At 55.6% G+C, this 19,433-nt stretch overlaps 4 protein-coding genes across 10 annotated transcripts; 2 read left to right on the top strand and 2 right to left on the bottom strand.

Annotated features, from left to right (window-relative positions):
* Positions 1 to 610: 610 nt before the first annotated feature.
* SLC25A11 (solute carrier family 25 member 11) lies at positions 611 to 3,565 on the bottom strand. 2 transcript variants are annotated; one of them, XM_027518260.1, is made up of 9 exons: positions 3,317 to 3,548; positions 2,569 to 2,721; positions 2,268 to 2,474; positions 1,991 to 2,081; positions 1,819 to 1,909; positions 1,634 to 1,733; positions 1,490 to 1,541; positions 1,190 to 1,350; positions 611 to 918 (listed from the first exon to the last, which is right to left on the bottom strand). In XM_027518260.1, the coding sequence occupies exons 1-8, from the start codon at positions 3,409 to 3,411 to the stop codon at positions 1,195 to 1,197; spliced, it is 945 nt and encodes a 314-aa protein (XP_027374061.1). In that variant the 5' UTR covers positions 3,412 to 3,548; the 3' UTR covers positions 611 to 918; positions 1,190 to 1,194. The 2 variants fall into 2 exon arrangements, with proteins under 2 accessions (XP_027374061.1, XP_027374060.1); XM_027518259.1 differs by having other exon boundaries at positions 611 to 1,350; positions 3,317 to 3,565.
* Positions 3,566 to 3,585: 20 nt separating this feature from the next.
* RNF167 (ring finger protein 167) lies at positions 3,586 to 8,257 on the top strand. Of its 4 annotated transcripts, XM_027518256.1 has the most exons (10): positions 3,586 to 3,860; positions 3,997 to 4,498; positions 4,581 to 4,661; positions 5,864 to 5,989; positions 6,084 to 6,171; positions 6,332 to 6,422; positions 6,635 to 6,740; positions 6,879 to 6,972; positions 7,602 to 7,682; positions 7,761 to 8,257. In XM_027518256.1, the coding sequence occupies exons 2-10, from the start codon at positions 4,415 to 4,417 to the stop codon at positions 8,057 to 8,059; spliced, it is 1,050 nt and encodes a 349-aa protein (XP_027374057.1). In that variant the 5' UTR covers positions 3,586 to 3,860; positions 3,997 to 4,414; the 3' UTR covers positions 8,060 to 8,257. The 4 variants fall into 4 exon arrangements, with proteins under 4 accessions (XP_027374057.1, XP_027374055.1, XP_027374058.1 ...); XM_027518254.1 differs by having other exon boundaries at positions 3,591 to 4,498; XM_027518257.1 differs by lacking the exon at positions 3,997 to 4,498 and having other exon boundaries at positions 3,654 to 3,860.
* A 482-nt stretch (positions 8,258 to 8,739) lies between these two features.
* Positions 8,740 to 12,029, bottom strand: PFN1 (profilin 1). The gene is made up of 3 exons (XM_027518269.1): positions 11,314 to 12,029; positions 9,702 to 9,894; positions 8,740 to 9,092 (listed from the first exon to the last, which is right to left on the bottom strand). The coding sequence occupies exons 1-3, from the start codon at positions 11,443 to 11,445 to the stop codon at positions 8,995 to 8,997; spliced, it is 423 nt and encodes a 140-aa protein (XP_027374070.1). The 5' UTR covers positions 11,446 to 12,029; the 3' UTR covers positions 8,740 to 8,994.
* Positions 12,030 to 13,472: 1,443 nt separating this feature from the next.
* On the top strand, positions 13,473 to 19,409 carry ENO3 (enolase 3). Of its 3 annotated transcripts, none has more exons than XM_027518251.1 (12): positions 13,473 to 13,716; positions 14,906 to 14,992; positions 15,280 to 15,375; positions 15,755 to 15,813; positions 15,981 to 16,050; positions 16,470 to 16,603; positions 17,527 to 17,749; positions 17,842 to 18,039; positions 18,226 to 18,427; positions 18,847 to 18,955; positions 19,112 to 19,170; positions 19,257 to 19,409. In XM_027518251.1, exons 1-12 carry the CDS (start codon positions 13,701 to 13,703, stop codon positions 19,324 to 19,326), a joined length of 1,323 nt encoding a protein of 440 aa, XP_027374052.1. In that variant the 5' UTR covers positions 13,473 to 13,700; the 3' UTR covers positions 19,327 to 19,409. The 3 variants fall into 3 exon arrangements, with proteins under 3 accessions (XP_027374052.1, XP_027374053.1, XP_027374054.1); XM_027518252.1 differs by lacking the exon at positions 13,473 to 13,716 and adding an exon at positions 14,195 to 14,300; XM_027518253.1 differs by lacking the exon at positions 13,473 to 13,716 and adding an exon at positions 14,477 to 14,558.
* The last annotated feature ends 24 nt before the right edge of the window (positions 19,410 to 19,433 follow it).

Below are 19,433 nucleotides of genomic sequence, written 5' to 3'. Positions count from 1 at the left end.
GCAAAGTGGGTAAGACAAGACGCAGAGGTGGGAGGGCCGGGCTGCACCGCCAGGCTGTTGAGCTCAACTTCTGCTTCTACTGATGGGTTCTGCCAAGGGGACAGCTCCCAGCTGCTGCCTGCCTGTCCCTTGGCCTGGCTCCGGAGAAGCCTTCAGGCCTCAAGCACCAGGCTCTTCTTCCAACTGACCTTCCTATGTCCTTTTATGTCCCAAGAGGTTTCTAAACTTCTTGAGGGCAGGGCCTGGTATCCCACATCTAAAGAAACAAAGAAGGCAATCACCCTCCCCAGCCTGTGGCCCAGATCAAGTCTCTGGCAAACATCTTCCCCTTCCTAAGCCTCCAGGCTCTGGGGGCCTGACTGTGTCCACTCCATGCCCTGCCCCCGCCCTCCCTCCCACCTCAAAGGTCAGCCTTCTCCTCTTAGGCTGTAATCCCTCCTTCTTCAGGCTGCAGAAGCAGTCACCAGACCCCCAAGGCTTTTCCTGGGGATTACATGAGACGACCTGGGCATCTGCCGAGTTCTTGGGGGAGCGGCTGGGAAGACTGGAGTTTGGGTTTTTCTCATACGTCAGCTACTGCAATATGACTGATTTATATATAACACTTATATAAAAACCGTGAGTGCTCTTTCTTTAATAATTTTTCTTACAAACTCCAGTTCCTATTCTCCAGGAGCATCTGCTCGTTTGTCCGGTCTCCTCCCCGTCCTGTGCCCACAACTCTCCAGATTTGGGGGTGGTGTCAGCAATCCAATTTATTGATTATGTCCTCAGTGAGGTGGAGGGAGGAAGGGCCACGTCCTCCTACTGCAGACCTTTGATCATCTTGACGGCTTCTGCTCTCTCCTGTCCCTTCAGCCTTGCCTTGGTTTCCCCACTGAGAAGGGAGGGGCTTCTGCTGTCCTATGTGCCCTGAAACTAATATCCAAGGAGGCCCCAGAAATCCCCAGTGAGCTTCCAAGGTATAGCCAGGGACAGAGATGATGCTGATCAGGGCAAGGAGGGCAAGCTGGGGCTGGGCAGGACAGACCAAAGTCTTTAACCGTAGAGCAGGGAACCACACCGTGTTGGGAAAATAAATAGAGGGGCCCAGGGTAGCAGAGTCCAGGCCCCCAGGGTTGGGGGGCACACTGACTGTAGGAGCAGGGGGTGAGATGAAGCCCCAGCACAGCGACTCCAGGCCCCTCACCCGCCTCAGCCACTGAGGAAGAGACGCTTGTAGGCCTTGTTCATCTGCTCCAAGAAGATGAAAGTGAGGACAGTGTGGGGGCCCAGGCGGGCATAGTATGGTGTAAAGCCCTTCCACAGGCTGAAGAAGCCCTCGTAGCGCACGACCTTCACCAGCACATCCTAGACAGGAAGGCAGGCAGGGCACTGAGGCTAGGACCTGGCCTCTGGGGTCCTCTTCCTCTTACCCAGCTACCCGCCTTCTCCCCCTTCCCCCCAGCATCCAATCCTGCAGCCCAAGCCCCAGGCTCTGGTTCCTCACCAGCCCATTCTTGTATTCTGGCTTCCCGTCAATCATCCGCATGTTCTGGATCCTGAAGGACAGGAGGCAGGGACATGAGGACATAAGAGGGCCTTTCCCATCCCTCTCCAGGCCCAGGTCTGTCCAGACTGTCCAGATACTCACCGGGTCTTGACAATGTCCACGGGCATGGAGGCAGCAGTGGTGACCAGGCCACTGATCATGCTAGCACAGAAGTGGCACAGGATGTTGTCAGAGAAGTAGCCTGGGGGAGGTGGAGCAGGAGGTGGCAATCAGCTCGAAGCTGGTCCAGACTAGCTGGGAGCTGAGGGCTCAGCTCTGGGTCTCACCTGAGTCCAGTAAAAACTGCTTGGACTGGGAGTAGGAGGCAAGCTGGGCAGCGTTGACGACGACAGCCCGAGCCATGGTAGGGATGCAGCCCTGGGGTGAGAGATGGAGGGGGAGTCAGAAATGTCCAAGACTGGACCCCAGGTCCCCTAAGTCTCCAGCCCCTCTACTCACCCTCCATAGTGTGGGGACCCCCTCTTCCTGGACAATTCGAAACAGGGCATTAAACACGTTTTTGTAGCCACGACGCTGGTCAACTGGAAGCCTGGAGGGAAGGCAGGGAGAGGCCAAGTTCGGGCTAGACCACTCTGCCCCCACAGGCGCAAAGAAAGGGAGGCCAGAATGCTGTGAACAGGTGAATGCTGTGCCCTAGATCTAGGATAAGAAATCACTTCTTTCATACTAGATTCCAGGGAATGGGGCTGGGGGCAGGCTCAGACTTACAACTCACCGGCCATCAGCGGTCATGCGGATAAGAGCCACTTCAGCTGGTGTTCCCACAAAGGCACCAGTTGCACCTGCAGTCATGCCAATCACAGCCTTCAGCAGAAAGCCAGGGGGTGTACCATCAGCCCCAGTCAGGCGCTCAAACAGCACAGTATAGATACCAAGACGAGTAGTAGTGTAGGTGGCCTGGCGCAACAGGCCAGCTGATAGCCTGGGGGGGATGGGGTGGAGTGAAGGGGTCAGTGAGTCAAGCCCAGGTCTAGAGCTGTCAACCCACAACCTACCCCATCCTTTGGCCCCAGTACCCGGTGTAAATGCCCCTAAGCCCTTCTGCCCTCAGGATGCTGATGAGGGCATGGAAGCTGGTTTTGTACTCTCGTGTCTTGGCTCCTTCCCCACTCAGCTGCATCCGGTTCTTCACCAGGTCCAAGGGCTGCACAAAAACTGTAGCTCCCATCCTGGGGGAAGACAGGGGTAGCATCAACGGCTAGGTGTCTCAGATCTACCAAAGTCCCTTGGAGCCCAGCGACAAGAGGTCACAAAGGGCAGGGCCGCCATGCCATTGATTAAGAGTTCAGGAACTGGTGGGCATGTGTACAAGAGTCTCTACCTGTATCAAGAGCAATGGGTCTTAAAAGTCCAGCAGTCCAGAAGGGACCATGCAATGAAAGCGTTTCACACAGCAACAAGGGTGTCAAGCAGTGACCCCGGGATTGCGTGCAGTCCAACCCAAGGAGAGGTGGGCATTCATGATCTAGGACCCCATACAGTCCAGCAAGAGCCATGCAATGACCTGAAACCCCATACAGTCCCGCAGTCAAGCAATGGGTTGGGAAACTCAGGTGGTCTTGTGGGGGTCGTGCATGCAGCCCAAAGGCGCCCTGCGATGGGTGAAAAGATCCTGGCAGTCCATCAAGGATCTTGCAATACGATGGGGACGGCACTGACCCCGTGTCAGCTCGGTTCACTGCAACACACCCAAAGAAGAACCGGGCCCGGTACCTTGCACCCGTCCCTTCCTCCTCCTGTCCCATCCCTGGGGCCTGAGCTTACCCGGCCAGGCCCCCAAACAGGAACTTGACGGACTTAGGGGAGGTACGGGGCTTCCCGTCCATCCCAGAAGCCCCGGGACTCGCCGTCGCCGCCATCGCCACTCAATGGCCCTCGGCTCGCGGTCCCGTGCGCGCGCGGCCCCGCTCGCGCCCAAGGTGACACCGCGCGCGCAACAGGGGCGAGGGCGCGCGCGCACGCCCCTCCGGCTCTCAGGTCCAGCGCTAGCTGGAAGTTGGCGCAGGCGCAGGCGCGAGCGCAAAGGCGGCCGGGAGTAAGGCGGAGCTGAAGGAGGAGCTTCAAGAACGGGTGCGGGAAGGGGTGTGGCTGATTTTGGAAGCCGAAGCTAAGGCGCAATTTTTATCGAATTGGAATCGCGGGAAAACGGAGAGGAGGGTATCTGAAGATCTCGCGAGATGGACTGAGCTAGGCGAGTCAGAATTAGGCGGTCTCTCGCCATACATACAGGAAGCTGTCAGCTGGTGGGGGGGAAAGGTGCTGAGGCCTCTCGCGAGACTTGAAGGTACCGCGGCGGCCAGGAGGACAGGTTTGTAAACCGGGGTGCTGCAGGGTCCTAGGCACTAGCGGGGAGACGACTAAGTAGTCATCTGGTACATCGGTGTTCCTTTCATCGCTACAGGCACTGCCTCCACCTCTGACCTTTCTTTTAATCGGTCTTTTAGAACCGGAAGTCCTTAGTCGTGAGCGTCCAATGCTGGAAGCGGCCTGACTTTCTTTGCCGGAAACTCTTTTCCAGGGGATGGGAAGACGGCCCACCTGGCCGGAAGTCCCGCCCCTTTGAGCTCCCCCACCCTTCCAGAAGTTTTTCTGTCACCTGTGCTGGTCTCCGTTCCCTTTCCCAGTTTTATTACTATACCAGAAAAGGATTATTTTTAGTCTCTCCCTCCCAGCTCCAATAGACTAGTTGGGTACCTCACTCCCCGAGTCGGAGGTCCTTCCCCGAGCCCCCATGTAGCTGGGAAGTGGGACCTGGGGGTGGTTGGACCCCTGGGATCCTGAAGGAGGGCCAGAGAGGGCGCAGAACTCCGTTTCTGTTCCTGTTATCCGGACGCGGCCCCCTCCGCCTCTCCTCCCGCTGCCATGCACCCTGCGGCCTTCCCGCTTCCTGTGGTTGTGGTCACTGTGCTGTGGGGAGCGGCCCCCAGCCGAGGGCTCATTCGAGCGGTGAGTCGGAGGGGCCAATGGGGGAAGGACGCTGAAGGGAGAGGTTGCAGACTAAAGTGCCAACACGGACTCTTGTCCGCAGATCTCGGACCACAATGCCAGCATGGACTTTGCAGACCTCCCAGCTCTCTTTGGGGCTGCTTTGAGCCAGGAGGGACTTCAGGTGATTTTTTCCCCCTTTTTCCTGTGTCCTTAAATTATCTCTCCTGGGTAGAGGTTCAGGAGCCTTTCTTGGATGAAGCTGTTAGTGGGAAAAGTGTCAAGTTAGGAACTAAGTGCAAGAGCACGTTTAGTGTGGTGGAATCCAGAATCCGGAGGTAAAAGACAAAGTCTGCTCCTAGAACTCTGGGCCTTGGAAGGGAAACTGAAAGTGGACTAAGATAACAGGTAGGGCTAGTGGTGCTTATCAGTAGGGTCTCTAGAGCCAATTACTGCCCTTATGATCTTGACAAGTAATTATCTCTCTGAGCCTTAGTTTGTTTTACTGTAAAATGGGAAAATAATAGAAGTTATCACAGGATTATTGGGAGGATTAAATTAGAAAAGCAGTTTTGTAGGACTTTTTCACAGACTACCATATAGCAAGAACTCAGTTGGGCCATATATACCGGTATTGTTTGTAAGGTGGGTAATTGGAAAATTAAAGGGAGGTGTTAAGAGAGAAAATTCAGCAGGACTGAATTTTAAAGCTCTTACTGGCTTTTAATGACCCATGAATCGGGCAGCATTCCACCCAGCAGATAGATCTCTGAAGAACTATACAAAATGAAAGATTTACAGGCAGAAAGGGGTGGGACAAGGAAATTATACCAGCAAAGATTTCTTTGTGGCAAAATCACCTTGCTTTAGGGGACAGAAAGGGTCTATCAGGCAGATTACCTCACTAATGCTGACCATGTAACTCCAGATAGACTGGTTTAAGATTCCATTCTTGGGGGAAGCTAAAATTATAATTGAGTTTGGTAACAGGGGGCTCAGCGCAAATACCTCCATTTGTGTTTTTTTAAACAAGTATGTACTAGAGCAGGGAATGTGAAATAACTTGAGAAAGTGATGTGGATGAATGGAGAATCGAATTACAGTGAGTGGGGAACTGGAAGGCCGAAGAATTAGTCAGGAGTTGGGGTACAGATTAGCTCATGTGGGAAAGAGAGGGATGATGCAGAATCTAGTAAAGGGCTGTTGTTTGCCCAGAATTGCATCTTCAGAAGGTTAAGAGGTAGATTTCCGACTTTGGTGTGGTTGCTCAGACCAACCTCAGGAACGAGGACGTGCAGGATGTGGGAGCCAGTGTGCATGGTGGAACCTGTGGGGAGCAGAACCTAGGGAGATGAGATCCAACTGTTGTTCGCTTTTCTTCCCCAGGGCTTCCTTGTGGAGGCTCACCCAGACAATGCCTGCAGCCCCATTGCCCCACCACCCCCAGCCCCGGTCAACGGGTCAGTCTTTATTGCACTGCTTCGAAGATTCGACTGCAACTTTGACCTCAAGGTTGCTGAATGTGGTGTGGGAGCTGGGAGGGTGAGCACCAGGAACAAAAGGTGGCAATGCCCATGACGGTTTCTTATCTGCCTTTTCTCCCTAGGTCCTAAATGCTCAGAAGGCTGGGTATGGTGCAGCTGTGGTACACAATGTGAATTCCAATGAACTTCTGAACATGGTGTGGAATAGTGGTAAGGCTGGACAGCTGCATTTTCAGTAGAGCTTAGACTGAGAGGATGGCAGGAGGGGTGGAGCCTTAGGGAAATCAGTGCTTTGGGTGGGATGGGGCAAGGGAGTCAAAGGATTCGTGTGGCAGCTTGGGTCCCCAGTGTAATGCCCTCATCCCTGCAGAGGAAATCCAGCAGCAGATCTGGATCCCGTCTGTGTTTATTGGGGAGAGGAGCTCCGAGTACCTGCGTGCCCTCTTTGTCTACGAGAAGGGGTAGGACCTGTCCCTCCTTCCTACTCTTCCTTCAGCACTTCCATGCCAACCTGGAGCCCAAGCCTGTGCCCCAACCATTCAGCCTCAGGCCCATCATACTCTTCCTCTTGGTACTTTCTCCCCCATCCCCACCCGCCCTGTCCAGAGCCAGTTTGTCCCTCTTTGTGCTTTTGCCTTTTCCGCCTCTCTGATATTGGTCTTCCTTTTCCCAGGGCTCGGGTGCTTCTCGTCCCAGACAATAGCTTCCCCTTGGGCTATTACCTCATCCCTTTCACAGGGATTGTAGGACTGCTGGTTTTGGCCATGGGAGCAGTGATGGTGAGTAGCTCAGGGACCAAGATGGGAAGAGTCAAGGCCTTTAAAGCCAGATTGGCTCTGGGGTTGCAAGACAGGGATGGTTTGTACTGGATTGTCCAGATTTCTTCTAAGACTGATGCATCCACTCCCTTTCACCAGATAGTTCGTTGCATCCAGCATAGGAAACGGCTCCAGCGGAATCGACTGACCAAAGAGCAGCTGAAACAGATCCCTACACATGACTATCAGAAGGGTGAGGAGAGTTAAGAAGAGCAGGCCTTTCCCACCACTTACCTGGTTCTGAAGGAGTTGAAGCCCAGGAGATAAGGGGCAGAGATGGCAGGGAGATGTCAGTCTGAGATGCCATCTTTCCTTTTTTAACCCGTACATAAAAGGACAGAACAGGTTTAGAGCAGGAGGTGGAAAGCAAAGATGATTAAATGGAATAGTTGGGGGAGGGGGAAAGATGGAGGACCTTTCTTGTAAGAGAGAAGGTGGATAAAGCAGAAAAATGGAAGGAGTGGGGAAGATGCTGCCAGAGAAGGAAGGCACAGGTAAGAAGGGGCTGGGTCTTCAGGCCTGGAGCCTCCAATGTCCTTATAAGGCTATGGCAGAAGCCCCGCCCCACTTCCTCTCCTCCCACTCTCTCTCCACTCACACCAACCCCCAGAAAACCCACTTCCCTTCTTACCTCTGCGTCTCTTTGCTTGTGCCTACTAACCCCAGATTCCTCATGTTCCACCCATGCTGTCTTAGCTCTTCCTCTGGCTCTTTAGAGACAGAAAAATATCTTGCAGGTTTAGCACAGGCCTCCCAGAGTGACTTCCTGTGGGCCCTGGTTCAGAATGGCTCTGTAAATTAAAGACTTTCTTCTTCCACTAGGAGACCAGTATGATGTGTGTGCCATCTGCCTGGATGAATATGAGGATGGGGACAAGCTGAGGGTACTCCCCTGTGCTCACGGTGAGGCCCTCACTTCCTGTGCCCATGTCCCCAGGCCCCCAGCAGGCGTCAGGTGCTTCACCTCATTCCTCTTGGCAGCTTATCACAGCCGCTGTGTGGACCCCTGGCTCACTCAAACCCGGAAGACCTGCCCCATCTGCAAGCAGCCTGTGCATCGGGGTCCTGGGGATGATGAGCAGGAGGAAGAAAGCCAAGGGCAAGAGGGTGATGAGGAAGGGGAGCCAAGGGACCAGCCTGCCTCAGAACGGACCCCTCTTCTGGGCTCCAGCCCCACACCTCCCTCCTCCTTTGGCTCTATAGCTCCAGCGCCCCTTGTCTTTCCTGGGTCTTCAACAGACCCCTCACCCTCTACCTCTTCTGCTGCTATCCTGGTTTAATACTCCCCTCCGCACCACCTCTGATGACCTATTTGCACAGCCCCTCTTCCCCTCTCCAGTCTTCTGGTTTTGAGGATAGGAGACACTTCCACCCCAGATTTCTCCCCTTACCCAGCTCCATCCTTTTGAAGGGGTTGGGGGGTACAAAGGGACAGGGTCTTCACTTACTGGGTTAATAAAATTGTTTTTGTGGACTAAGGAAGGGTGAGATCATTCTCACACAGGGAAACCTATTATCCTTTGGGGACCTGCCCCTTTCTGCCATACAGGGCCAAGGGCGTGTGGGGAGGGGAGGGGAGGCTAACCTGCAGTCTTGGGGACAGCCCCAGTAGGCATCTGTTGTGACTCAGAGAGGGAGAGCCCCACCCACACATGAGGATGACTCAACTGGCTCTGCCTTGCCCGCAGGCCTGGACCCATTCTCTGGTCTGGATGGCTCTATTCCATTATCCACCAATTCAGCTAGCACACTGGGGACCTAGGGCTGGATAGGTTAGTGTAGAAGGCCTGGCCAATCTGGCCAGGTGTTTAATCCTGGACATGAAAACAAGAAACTCAAAATCTTAGACTTTGTAGTGCCCTAAACCCTCCTGCTGCTGCTAACCCCAAGCCAGGATAAAGGAGGCAGGTCACAAGAGCTGTCCTCCATCCTGACACCCAGGCTAAAACCACACAGCACCTTGTTAGTAGAATCTTTTTTATTCAGAAAAAAAACCCAAAAAAACAAAAAAGTTTTCCAACCACACACAGGAGGGGTATGGGTTGTGGGCAGGGGGTGTCTGTCCATCCAGCCCGGGGCCCCCAGCCCATGTGGTTTTGGCAGCAATAAGGGGTGTGGGGTAATGGCCCAAAAAATAAAAATGGTGTATGTATGTGTGTGGGAAGGAGAGGGGTGCAGAAGCAGTGGGGAGTGGTGAGGGGAGGGCCAGACGAGGTCAGTACTGGGAACGCCGCAGGTGAGAAGCCATTTCATAACATTTCTTGTTGATCATACCGCCGTGGACACCTTCTTTGCCCATCAGCAGGACTAGCGCTGGAGGAAGAGAAAGGAGGCTAGGACCCAGGTGTCACCACCCCACCCCCTGCCAGCTGTTCAGCAGCTGTCCAACCCTGGGGGCTGTAACCCAACCTCATCTCTCCCAACCCCCCACACACAGGCAGGCTGTCAGTCACCCTCAAACAATAGGTCTTTTCAAAAGGGGAAAATCAAGCTTAAAGGCTGGAAAGGAGCACAGTAAAATTTAGGGGTCAAAAGCTCCCGGACTGTTGACTCATGTGTTCAGGCTAGAAATGGCTGTGGATTAGCAGGCCACCTCCAAGTTTTCACAAAAGAGCTCAAAAGACAACAGCGAATGCTGACTTACAATGAACCTTTTACCTCCTCCAAGAAAACAGAGTTTCTCCTCTGAAAATGCTCAAGGTAAGAAGGAACTTAAGAGGTAATACAGTTCAACTTCTTTATACATATGGTGAGGAACTGAGACAACTAGAGGAACAATTCGATGCTCCAGCATCCGGCAGGCTGGGAGTAGAAACCTGGTTTGATCCTTTCATACTAAGTGATCCACACAGAAGAACCCAAAAGATTAACAAAAGGAGGTACGTTAGGGATTTTGGAGCTAGAGAATGGGTAAGAACTTACTCTTGGCAGTCATGGTGACCGTGATATTGAAGGTTGGGGCTCCACCGGTGCTCTTGGTACGAAGATCCATGGTAAATTCTCCATCCTGCAGCAGTGAGTCCCGGATCACAGAACATTTCTGGCCCCCAAGTGTTAGCCCGTTCACGAAAAAACTTGACCGGTCTTTGCCAACCAGGATACCGACCTCAGCAGGCTGAAAAGGGAACCAAGCACCCAGCAAGTTAGTTGATACACCAAAGTTCCCACCTGCCTTCCATTTCTCAAGGAAGCTAAGCCCCCTGGGGTGAGAGGTGTATGTTATGTGCTTTGTACACATTCGTGAAATTTGAGAAACTCAGGATTGTTGGAAGTGCACAAAAATATGATTTTGAAACCTAGAGAATGGTAACAGGAAGGGACAACACAGTCCTCTGACTCAGATGTCGATTTAGATGTCGTTTAATAGGCAAAGCAAACCCAGTAAATAAATGGGGCTAAAAACCAGTTAAGAGAATGGAGTGGAGAGCCTTGGATGCTCAGAACTCTCCTTCAGGAAAAGCAGAAGCGAAGAGGGGAAGGGAGGGGGCGGGCAAAGCAGGAGAAGCAACTTTGCCCTTATTTGGTCAAAGGTTCTGCAGGAGTTGTTAGGGGCCCGGACGCCTGGGTCTCTAAGTAACCTAGAGTTTAGGTTCAGGTATCTATGCTCGAAGATGAGGAAGCAGATGCCTGGGGGCATTCAGGGAAAGTTGAAGAACTTTTGGAGGGGGCCTGGGGCTAGACCCGACAAGCCAGCTCTCGGGTCTAGATACCCCGGGGAACGTATCTTCCCCTCCCCCTTACACCCCAAATCCCCACATCCGGTCCCCTCCCGCCCGGAAATCCCCTTCCCCCCCTTTCGAACTTCCGCTCCCCCTCCCCACTTCCGGGCAGTGTGGACAGGGGAGGTGGTGATGGGGACAGCAGTAGTCATCCCTTCTTCCTTCACTTTTACTGTCCTAGAACTTCTCACAAAGTTCCCCTGCTCCAGGCCCTGCCGGATGGCGGGAAGGAAGGGCAAAGGGACTCCCAGGATTGCTGAGTCCGACGGGCCGACTGGCGGGGAAGGGGTCGTCGTGTGGCGCCCTAGCCCTCTCTAACGGGGTTGGGAGGGGCAGGGAAACCACGGAGGTCGGGCTAGGGACCCAGGCCATGCGACTGGGGCTCCCTCCCGTTTCAGAGGAACAATAGTGAAAGGGGCGCGAGCTGGCGGCCGGAAGTGGAGCCAGGGGTCCCCAAGTCCCTTCTCAATCAAAATCCCGGGTAGAAACTACGGCGCGTGCCCGACCCGCCCTGGAGGAGGCGGAAGTGGGCCGCCGCACCGGGCGGCGCACCCTCCCCGCCCTGTGCCCCGGATGTAACGCCCCGTCGCGGAAAGCGGGGCGGCGGGCGGGCTGGGCGCCGCCGCCCGGGGCGGAGGACTCAGGGGGCTATGGAGGGGCCCGCTCACGTGCAGCCGCCATTCGCGCCACTTCCAGGGCAAGGACCGGGTCACGGCCTTTCGCCGCCCTCCGCAGACCGCGCCCGCCCCCAACCGAGTCCCTCCCTCAGGGTCCAAGCCGGGCCAGTCCCCAGGACTGTGCAGGCCTCTCAGTACCGTGATGTTGACGAAGGTCTTGCCGGGGACGGCGGCCCAGACGGAGGGCGAGTCCTTATAGCCCACGATGGCTGCGTCCTGACAGGTCCCGTCCGCCATGAGGTTGTCGATGTAGGCGTTCCACCCGGCCATGGCGCTGCTTTTGGGGCTGCTCTCGGGGCTGCTGCTGGGGCCGCGGGCTGGGCTCGGGCTGGCGGGCGGGGGAAGACGGAGAGCTTGGGGCACGCGCTGCCGTCCGGACCGCGGCTCTGCTAGCTGTGCAGCAGCCCTCGCACCGCCACTTCCTGCTCCTCCCCACCCCCCTAGATTTTTATTTGCAAAGGGCGGTGGGGGCGGGGCTTGCTCCCCACTCCCTCTCTCCCTCCCCTTGCCTGCCCAGATACCGAACTTTGCAAATGCAATTTAAAAAATCCCTCCCCCTATTGCAAAATTTGCAGAGTCCGATGGAAAGCGAGGCAAAAAGAATGGGGGTGGGTGGGGATGGGTTAAGGTTAGGGCCCGCTCCACTCCGCCTAACTATCAGACTTTAGTGGAGGGAAATAGAGTGAGCCAGAGGGAAGAAGGAAAGTGAAAGAAGTAAGAATTAGCAAACTGCAAATTTAGCAAATTAAGGAGGATTCGGGTAATTCAGGGTTAAACAGAACGACTCCCCCTTCCCCCACCTCTGCCGGGGGCAGGAACGGCGGGCGGCGGCGGGGCGCGTGCGCCCGCGCCTGCGCCCGGGCCGGGAAGGAAAGCGCATGGGGCGGTTGGGGCAGGCGGCGGGCTTCGCGGGCGCGCGCCCGGCGCGCCAAGCGGGACGGATTTGGACCCTCGGCAAAGGCAGGCAGGCCGGGGACGTGTCTCCCGCCGGGCGGAAGGGGCGGAGGCGAGGCGTGGCGTGTGCCTGGCCGCTTCTGCCCTCTTGATTTTATTTATTCAAGAAATAAGGCAGTAAAGGGAAATTTGACCAAATATCCCCGGCCGTCTTCATAATTGAAGGCGGGTACCCACCAGGGAGACTTCTGTCCCCAGCATCTGCCCGGGCGGCACAAGCGGCACTCACTGGAGCCCACCTCGACTCCAGGGGGTTGTGTCTCACTGGATCAGCTCCAGCCTCATCCCTCACTCCACGTCCCAGCCCTGCCCGAACCCCGGTCAGCAGTTTGGGTCACCGGCTGTGCCCCTTGGCCCGTGTCTGCAGAGGTCATTGAGCACCGTGGGGCCAGACGGGCGGGCCTATTTTCCAAGGCGGAAGAATACTAAGCGGTTTCTCAAGATTGCAACTTTTTCAAGAGGGGGGAAGTCCGTTCAACTTTGCCCTTTGGGGTTTTTCTTTTTTTTCTTTTTCAGTAAAACTTAGGCTAAGAACTTGTGTGCGATGAGTTCGCTGGCTGTCCACCGGGAAGCGGGTGGGGCAGGACCCGGAGTCCGGCTTAGGTGACTCTAGCTCGCGCTGGCCGCCGGGGCCGCTGAGGGGCTTGGCCGCTTCCGGTCCCTCGGGGGAGGGGCGCCTCCCGGGCGCGAAGGGGCTTAGTTTCCCTCCTGTCCTCCGCAGCAGGCGCGGCCGCTCGGAGCCCCCGGAGCACCCGACGCCCCCCGACCGGTGTTCCTCGACAGCCGCTGCGGCTGAGTCACTGGCCAGCTCGGGCGGGGCCGCAGGCGGGCACGTGGCGGCGCTCCCCGCCCGCCATCCTGACCTCTGGCCTACCGCACCCCCTACCCCAGGGTGGAAATCTCCCGAGAGGGAGCGGCCAGAGATAAGGCGGGGGATGGTGGCGAGGAGCCTGGGAGACACACCGCCGGGCAGGGCGGGGAGGGGAGCTCGGGAGAGAGCTTGGGGGTGAGTCACCGGGCGCCGGCGGCTCCGGCCCCGGCAGGCTAGGTCTCACGAGTCCGGGGCGAAGAGCCGAGAAGCCGGTGACCCTCGCCCGCTGGCCGGCCAGCCGGCTTGAAACCCGCATGCCTTCCGCTCCCGGCCAGGGCTGCAGCCAAAGTCAGGGCTGACTCTACTCTCGCCGCACCCGCTGAGACGGAGAGAGTCACAGAGTGCAGAGACCCACTTCCCCGCCATGCTAGAGGCCCACCCGACTGGCCCCCGGCGGTCAGACACTCAGAAAGGGGCACTTCACCTCTGTCCATTCATTTTTTTTTTTTTGGTCACTTTTGATTCAGCACCATTCATTGATGAGCTGGGATCACGCCCTAAAGCGCCCGCCGTCGCGATCGGTGGAGAAAGGGCTTCTGACTGACAGCTTCCACGCAGGCGATAAGTGCTGTCCCAGCGCTATCAGCAGGGCGCCGCGCCAACTCCTAGGGCCTGTCTAAATTCGTCTGCCTCCCCCCCTTCCCCCCTCCCCTCGCCGGCCAGGAGAGGGTAGGATGGGGTGGAGCGGAGAAAGGCCGCCATGAGGACCCTGAGAGGTGAGACCCTCTCGCCTTCTGAGTGGGCAGCTCAATTTAGAGCTCTGGTTTCGGCCGGAACCCCCTCCCCAGCTCCCATTGAGGTCAGAGGCAGTCCCCCGCCCGCCAAGTGAGCTATGGATGTCACTCCTGCAGCCCCTCTTCCAGGCCCCCTCCCCAGCCCTGTAGGGCTCAGGTTACTCTTGGCCTTTCCTAAAGGGCACTAGTTCCTCTTTAACCTTTGCAAAAGAGGAATACAACCCTGACACGGGGAGAGACCCCTCCCCCCCATTCTGAAGCCCCTCTCTTCTTTCTCCCCAGGAATGAAATTAAAAATAAGGACTTTTATTGGAGAATAGAGAGAAAGGAGGGGATAGTCATTGACCTTTTGGGAAGGGGGCAGGTGCCTAGGGCCAAAAGGTTCTGCTTTAGGCTGTAGTGGGCACTTGGCTGCCAGCCCAGCTTCAGGGGGAGGATGGAGAGGGGGAGAGGCGGGGCTGGCTGGGGTACAGGGTGGCTCCGGGATAAATGCCTGGCCTGAGAGGGGGTGAGCTGACACTGTCCCAGCTGCCACCTAGACTCAGAGCCCAGCGAAGACATCCCAGGTCTGGTGAATCTTCCAGCCCCAGGGGATGGGGGTGGTAAAGGATGAGGGCTGTGCTGGCCTGGAGGAAATGTCAGCTTGTGCTTAAGAATCCTGGAGGGGCTGGAGCATACCGGATGGGGGTACCCAAGGATAGGAAAAGGAGACTGTGAAGAGAGGCATACAGAGATGACGGAGAAGGGGAGTTAGAGTTGGAGCCAGGTGGTGGAATTTGGGGCCCCCGAGGATTTGGAGAAGGCTGAGGAGCAGGAAAAGTGAGGTAAAGTAACAGGAGAGGCTTTAAAGGCTAGGAAGCCATGGAGAACAGAGTATTTGGCCAGGGGGTGGAGGGAGAAGGCATAGTGCAGCTTTGTGGGAGATGGGGTTCAGCAAGTGGTGGAGTTTTAAAAGAGAGGCCCGGTATTCTGAGGATGGGAGGGTGGAATAGGAGCTGTTCTGAGTGGGGGAGGGGGCTGCGCCTGCCACTTTGGTCTGTGACCTTTTTGTGGGGTATTTTTAGCTCCAGCACCTGCCTCCTTGGGGTGGGGAAGACTCTTAAAGGGCAAGGGATTTGGGGTTTCTTAAGGGATCAGCTGTCCATACTCATTCACACCTCTCACCCTGCAGCCATGGCCATGCAAAAAATCTTTGCCCGGGAAATCCTGGACTCCAGGGGCAACCCCACTGTGGAGGTGGACCTGCACACGGCCAAGGGTAACCCAGGGCTATTGAATTGGTTTACCTGGGAAGACCCCCAGCTCCATCTGCCTTTGCTCCCCAGCTGCATGCCACATCCACTCTTCTCTGGAATCCCCTTCTCCAGACTTCTCCCCAGGCCTTGCTCTTCCAGCTTGACTCCGCCCCCCACCCCACCTCCCCACCCCACAGTGAGGAGCTATTGTCTCTCTACACTGCCCCCTGTCTCTGGGTTGCAAGAGGAGACCTCAGCCCTTTGGAGGTGAATGGGACTCTCTGTGATCTTCCAATTCCTCCCATCCCAGGCCGATTCCGAGCAGCTGTGCCCAGTGGCGCTTCCACAGGTATCTATGAAGCTCTGGAACTAAGAGATGGAGACAAGTCTCGCTACCTGGGGAAAGGTGAGGAAAGACCAAGGCTGGAGGAGCCATATGCAAGGGGGGTTTCAGGATGTGGCATGAAATGTCTGCATAAGGTAGAGAAGGGGTCCCCAAACTCCAGGGCACGGACTGGTACCTCTTGTCAGATCACTGGCAACATTAGATTAGAAATAAAGTGCACAATAAATAGAATGCACTTGGATCATATGGAAACCATCCCGTACCCCCACTCCATGCCTGGTCCATGCAAAAACTGTCTTCCATGACATTGGTCCCTGGTGCCAAAAAGGTTGGGCATCAGAAAAGGAAGGGAAACTGAAAGTTCTCCAGGAGCCGGGGGCCACGGGAAGAGACCTGATTGCATAGGAGATCTGAACCCTCTGCTTTGCGGCCTTTCCAGGGGTCCTGAAAGCTGTGGAACACATCAACAAGACCCTCGGCCCTGCGCTGCTGGAAAAGGCAAGTAGAAGACGCACTCCTTCACCTGCTGCCTCATCCCCAGAAGCTCAGGCTTGGCCAACCAAGCCTTCTGCCCTGATACCAGCACCGTCTTTTTCCTTTAGCTCACATCCTGACTCCTAAGAAATCTAACCTCTGCTCTCCCCTCCTTAAACTTGCCTTTTCAGAAACTAAGTGTGGTGGATCAAGAAAAAGTTGACAAATTTATGATTGAGCTGGATGGGACAGAGAATAAATGTGAGTGAAGGGCTAGGGACAGGGGATGGGCTGTGGGGGCCGGGGCAGGAGTCGGGGCTGGAATGCAGGGGCGGGGTGGGGGAGGACTATGGCCTGAGGTCTGGTTAGGATTATTTCTGCATCCCGCATTTTGGGGCACAGTGTAACTGGCGGGATTTGTACTCATCTCCCAGGCATTTCCTGATGCCTGCCCCATGCCAGGCTTGGGCCGGGCTGTGGACACAGATGTGAAGTTGACAAGTTTCCCTAGGGTGGGGGATCCTGGGGCCGGGTGGGGTGGGGAAGAGATATGTTAACTTACTCAGTGCCCAGTGGTTTGGAGCTCTGGATTCTTTCTGGGGTGACCAGAGGGGACATTCTGGGAGACAGCCCTAAACCCTGTAGGTGGAGCACTCACAGTTTATACTTGCTTCCTCCAGCCAAGTTTGGGGCCAATGCCATCCTGGGCGTGTCCCTGGCCGTGTGTAAGGCTGGAGCAGCTGAGAAGGGGGTGCCGCTCTACCGACACATTGCAGATCTCGCAGGGAACCCAGAGCTGATCCTCCCAGTCCCTGTGAGTGCAGCCACCCGGCCACGACCCACAGGCACTCCACCCATTGGGGGAGGGCAGGGGCAGCCCCCAGAAAATCCACCTTCCAGACCCAGCTTCCAAGAAACAGTTTCCTGAAATGGAACCTCTCCTACTGCCATCCAGCCTTCCCCTTTCCCACAATCCAAACCTTCCCTTCAGCCTCTCTCTGCTTCTTTCCCTAGATGTAACTGGCTCCTTCACATTCCAATCCCAGGCTTAGTTACTCCACTTTTTCATTCTGCTGTGCCCCAACCCCAGATCGGATGGAGCGCTTCTTCATGGCAAAGATCTGGGCATTTTATTTTTGTGTCTTCTTTAATCCTTATAAAACCAAATTTGCTCTTTTTGGAAACCCTTTGAACTTAATTGCAACAATAATGTTACCATTTGTTGTTACTCACTAGGCAGATTGTATAAGAGCCTGAGCTCTGGAGACAAGCTGCTAGGTTCGAATCCTGGTCTTGTCTCTTACCTAGTTGTGTGACTTCTGGCAAGTTTATTGAACCTCTCTGAGCCTCAGTTTTCTCATCTGTAAAGTGAAGGACAATAAACTGCACCTAGTTACAGGGTGGTTTAGAGAATGAAATGAGCCAATAAAATATATGTAAAGAACTTAGAGCAGTGCCTGGCCTGTAGTAAGTGCCATGTCAATGTTAGGTGCACATGCTAAGAACTGTATCCAACTTCTCTTAATTTTCCACCTAAGATCCTGCAGGTAAGCAGGTGATATCCCCGTTTTATGAAAATGAGGGCAGAGGCTCTGAGGAATAAAATTATTCATCCTAAACCACCCAGTAAGTAGGGGATCCAGGATTCCATGTTGACCTCACCCCCCCCCCCCACTCCAGTCCTTTCTTGATTCCTGGAAACTGGCCCAGGTTCTGAGCACTCTCTCCCTGTCTCAGGCCTTCAATGTGATCAATGGGGGCTCCCATGCTGGAAACAAGCTGGCCATGCAGGAGTTCATGATCCTGCCTGTGGGAGCCAGCTCCTTCAGGGAAGCCATGCGCATTGGGGCCGAGGTCTACCACCACCTCAAGGGGGTCATCAAAGCCAAGTATGGGAAGGACGCCACCAATGTGGGTGATGAGGGTGGCTTTGCACCCAACATCCTGGAGAACAATGAAGGTCAGTGTGAGCACTTGGAGGGGCAGGACCCTGGGGGTCCCCACAGAGACGGGGTGCACTGGAGCCTCAAGTCCTCCGTTGCCCTCTCCCAGCCCTGGAGCTGCTGAAGACGGCCATCCAGGCGGCTGGTTACCCCGACAAGGTGGTGATTGGCATGGATGTAGCAGCATCTGAGTTCTATCGCAATGGGAAGTACGATCTCGACTTCAAGTCACCTGACGACCCTGCTCGGCACATCAGTGGAGAGAAGCTGGGCGAACTGTACAAGAACTTCATCAAGAACTACCCTGGTGAGACTCCGGCTTCCACTGCTCCTGCCCAAGTCAGCAGCAGCTGCACAGCACACCGGCCTCGGCCCCTCCTCTGCCACCACCTCAGTCCCTCCCATCCTTAGCCCCATTGTAATTTTCTGACCCATTACCCCTTTGTGAGGCCTTTCTGACCTTTAACCCGACTCTGCTTCCCTCCCCCACCAGTGGTGTCCATTGAGGATCCTTTTGACCAGGATGACTGGGCTACCTGGACCTCGTTCCTCTCGGGGGTCAACATCCAGATCGTGGGGGATGATCTCACAGTCACCAACCCCAAAAGGATTGCCCAGGCCGTGGAGAAGAAGGCCTGCAACTGCCTGCTGCTGAAGGTCAACCAGATTGGCTCGGTGACTGAATCCATCCAGGCGTGAGTGCCTCCTGGCCTGGGGCATCATGGCCTCCTTCCACCTAGCTCTACCCTTTCCAGCTACCCTCTTGTCCACTAACTCCAGGTCTGACTCTCGCTTGGCTCCTGACCCACCCCACCCTCTCCACCTCAAACTTTTGACTAACTCCTGACCTGACCCCGGAACTTTTGTCATTGTCACCCTGCCTCAATCCATCCCCACCCCTGCCATCCCCATCTCCCAGATTCTGTTTCTTCCCACCAGCATCTTAGGAATCCAAATTTAAGATCAGGAATCTCCCCTTCTCTCTTTCCCCAAGAACTTTACCCTCCCAACACATCTCCCTTCTCCCAAAATAAAAGGGAAAGGCCCCACTCAGCCCCTGGCTTTCACCCTGAGGAAGTCCCACCAGGCCTTATCAAGTGTCCTCTCCACCCAGCTGCAAACTGGCTCAGTCTAACGGCTGGGGGGTGATGGTGAGCCACCGCTCTGGAGAGACTGAGGACACCTTCATCGCTGACCTCGTGGTGGGGCTCTGCACAGGACAGGTACTCCTGGGCCCTCCTTTGCCCAGTATCTGAGTTTTCTTGGGGTTCCTGGCCCCCTGCCCTGGAGCTGAATACCACCACAGTTTGCTCCCTCGGGGCCAGGTGCAATCCCTTCTCTCTAATAATCTCTTGCAACTCCTGGAATTCTCTCTTCAGATCAAGACTGGTGCCCCATGCCGCTCAGAGCGTCTGGCCAAATACAATCAGCTCATGAGGTACCGTGGGCACAGTGAGCCTGGGCATCAGGAGCTGAGGGCTTTTGGGTTGGAATATCACAGCCCTGACCATGTCTGCCTTCCAGGATTGAGGAGGCTCTTGGGGACAAGGCTGTCTTTGCTGGACGCAAGTTCCGTAACCCGAAGGCCAAGTGAGAGGTTGGAGGCCCCAGGAGTGCACAGGACAGACCTGGGCCTTCAAGCCCTTCCCCCTGAAATAAAACACTGGTGCCAACCAAGTTAGTGGCCTGCTCATTTATGGG

This window comes from Bos indicus x Bos taurus, chromosome 19 (assembly GCF_003369695.1).
Source record: "Bos indicus x Bos taurus breed Angus x Brahman F1 hybrid chromosome 19, Bos_hybrid_MaternalHap_v2.0, whole genome shotgun sequence".
NCBI lineage: Eukaryota > Metazoa > Chordata > Mammalia > Artiodactyla > Bovidae > Bos > Bos indicus x Bos taurus.
This window is presented reverse-complemented; position numbering and strand designations above follow the sequence as displayed.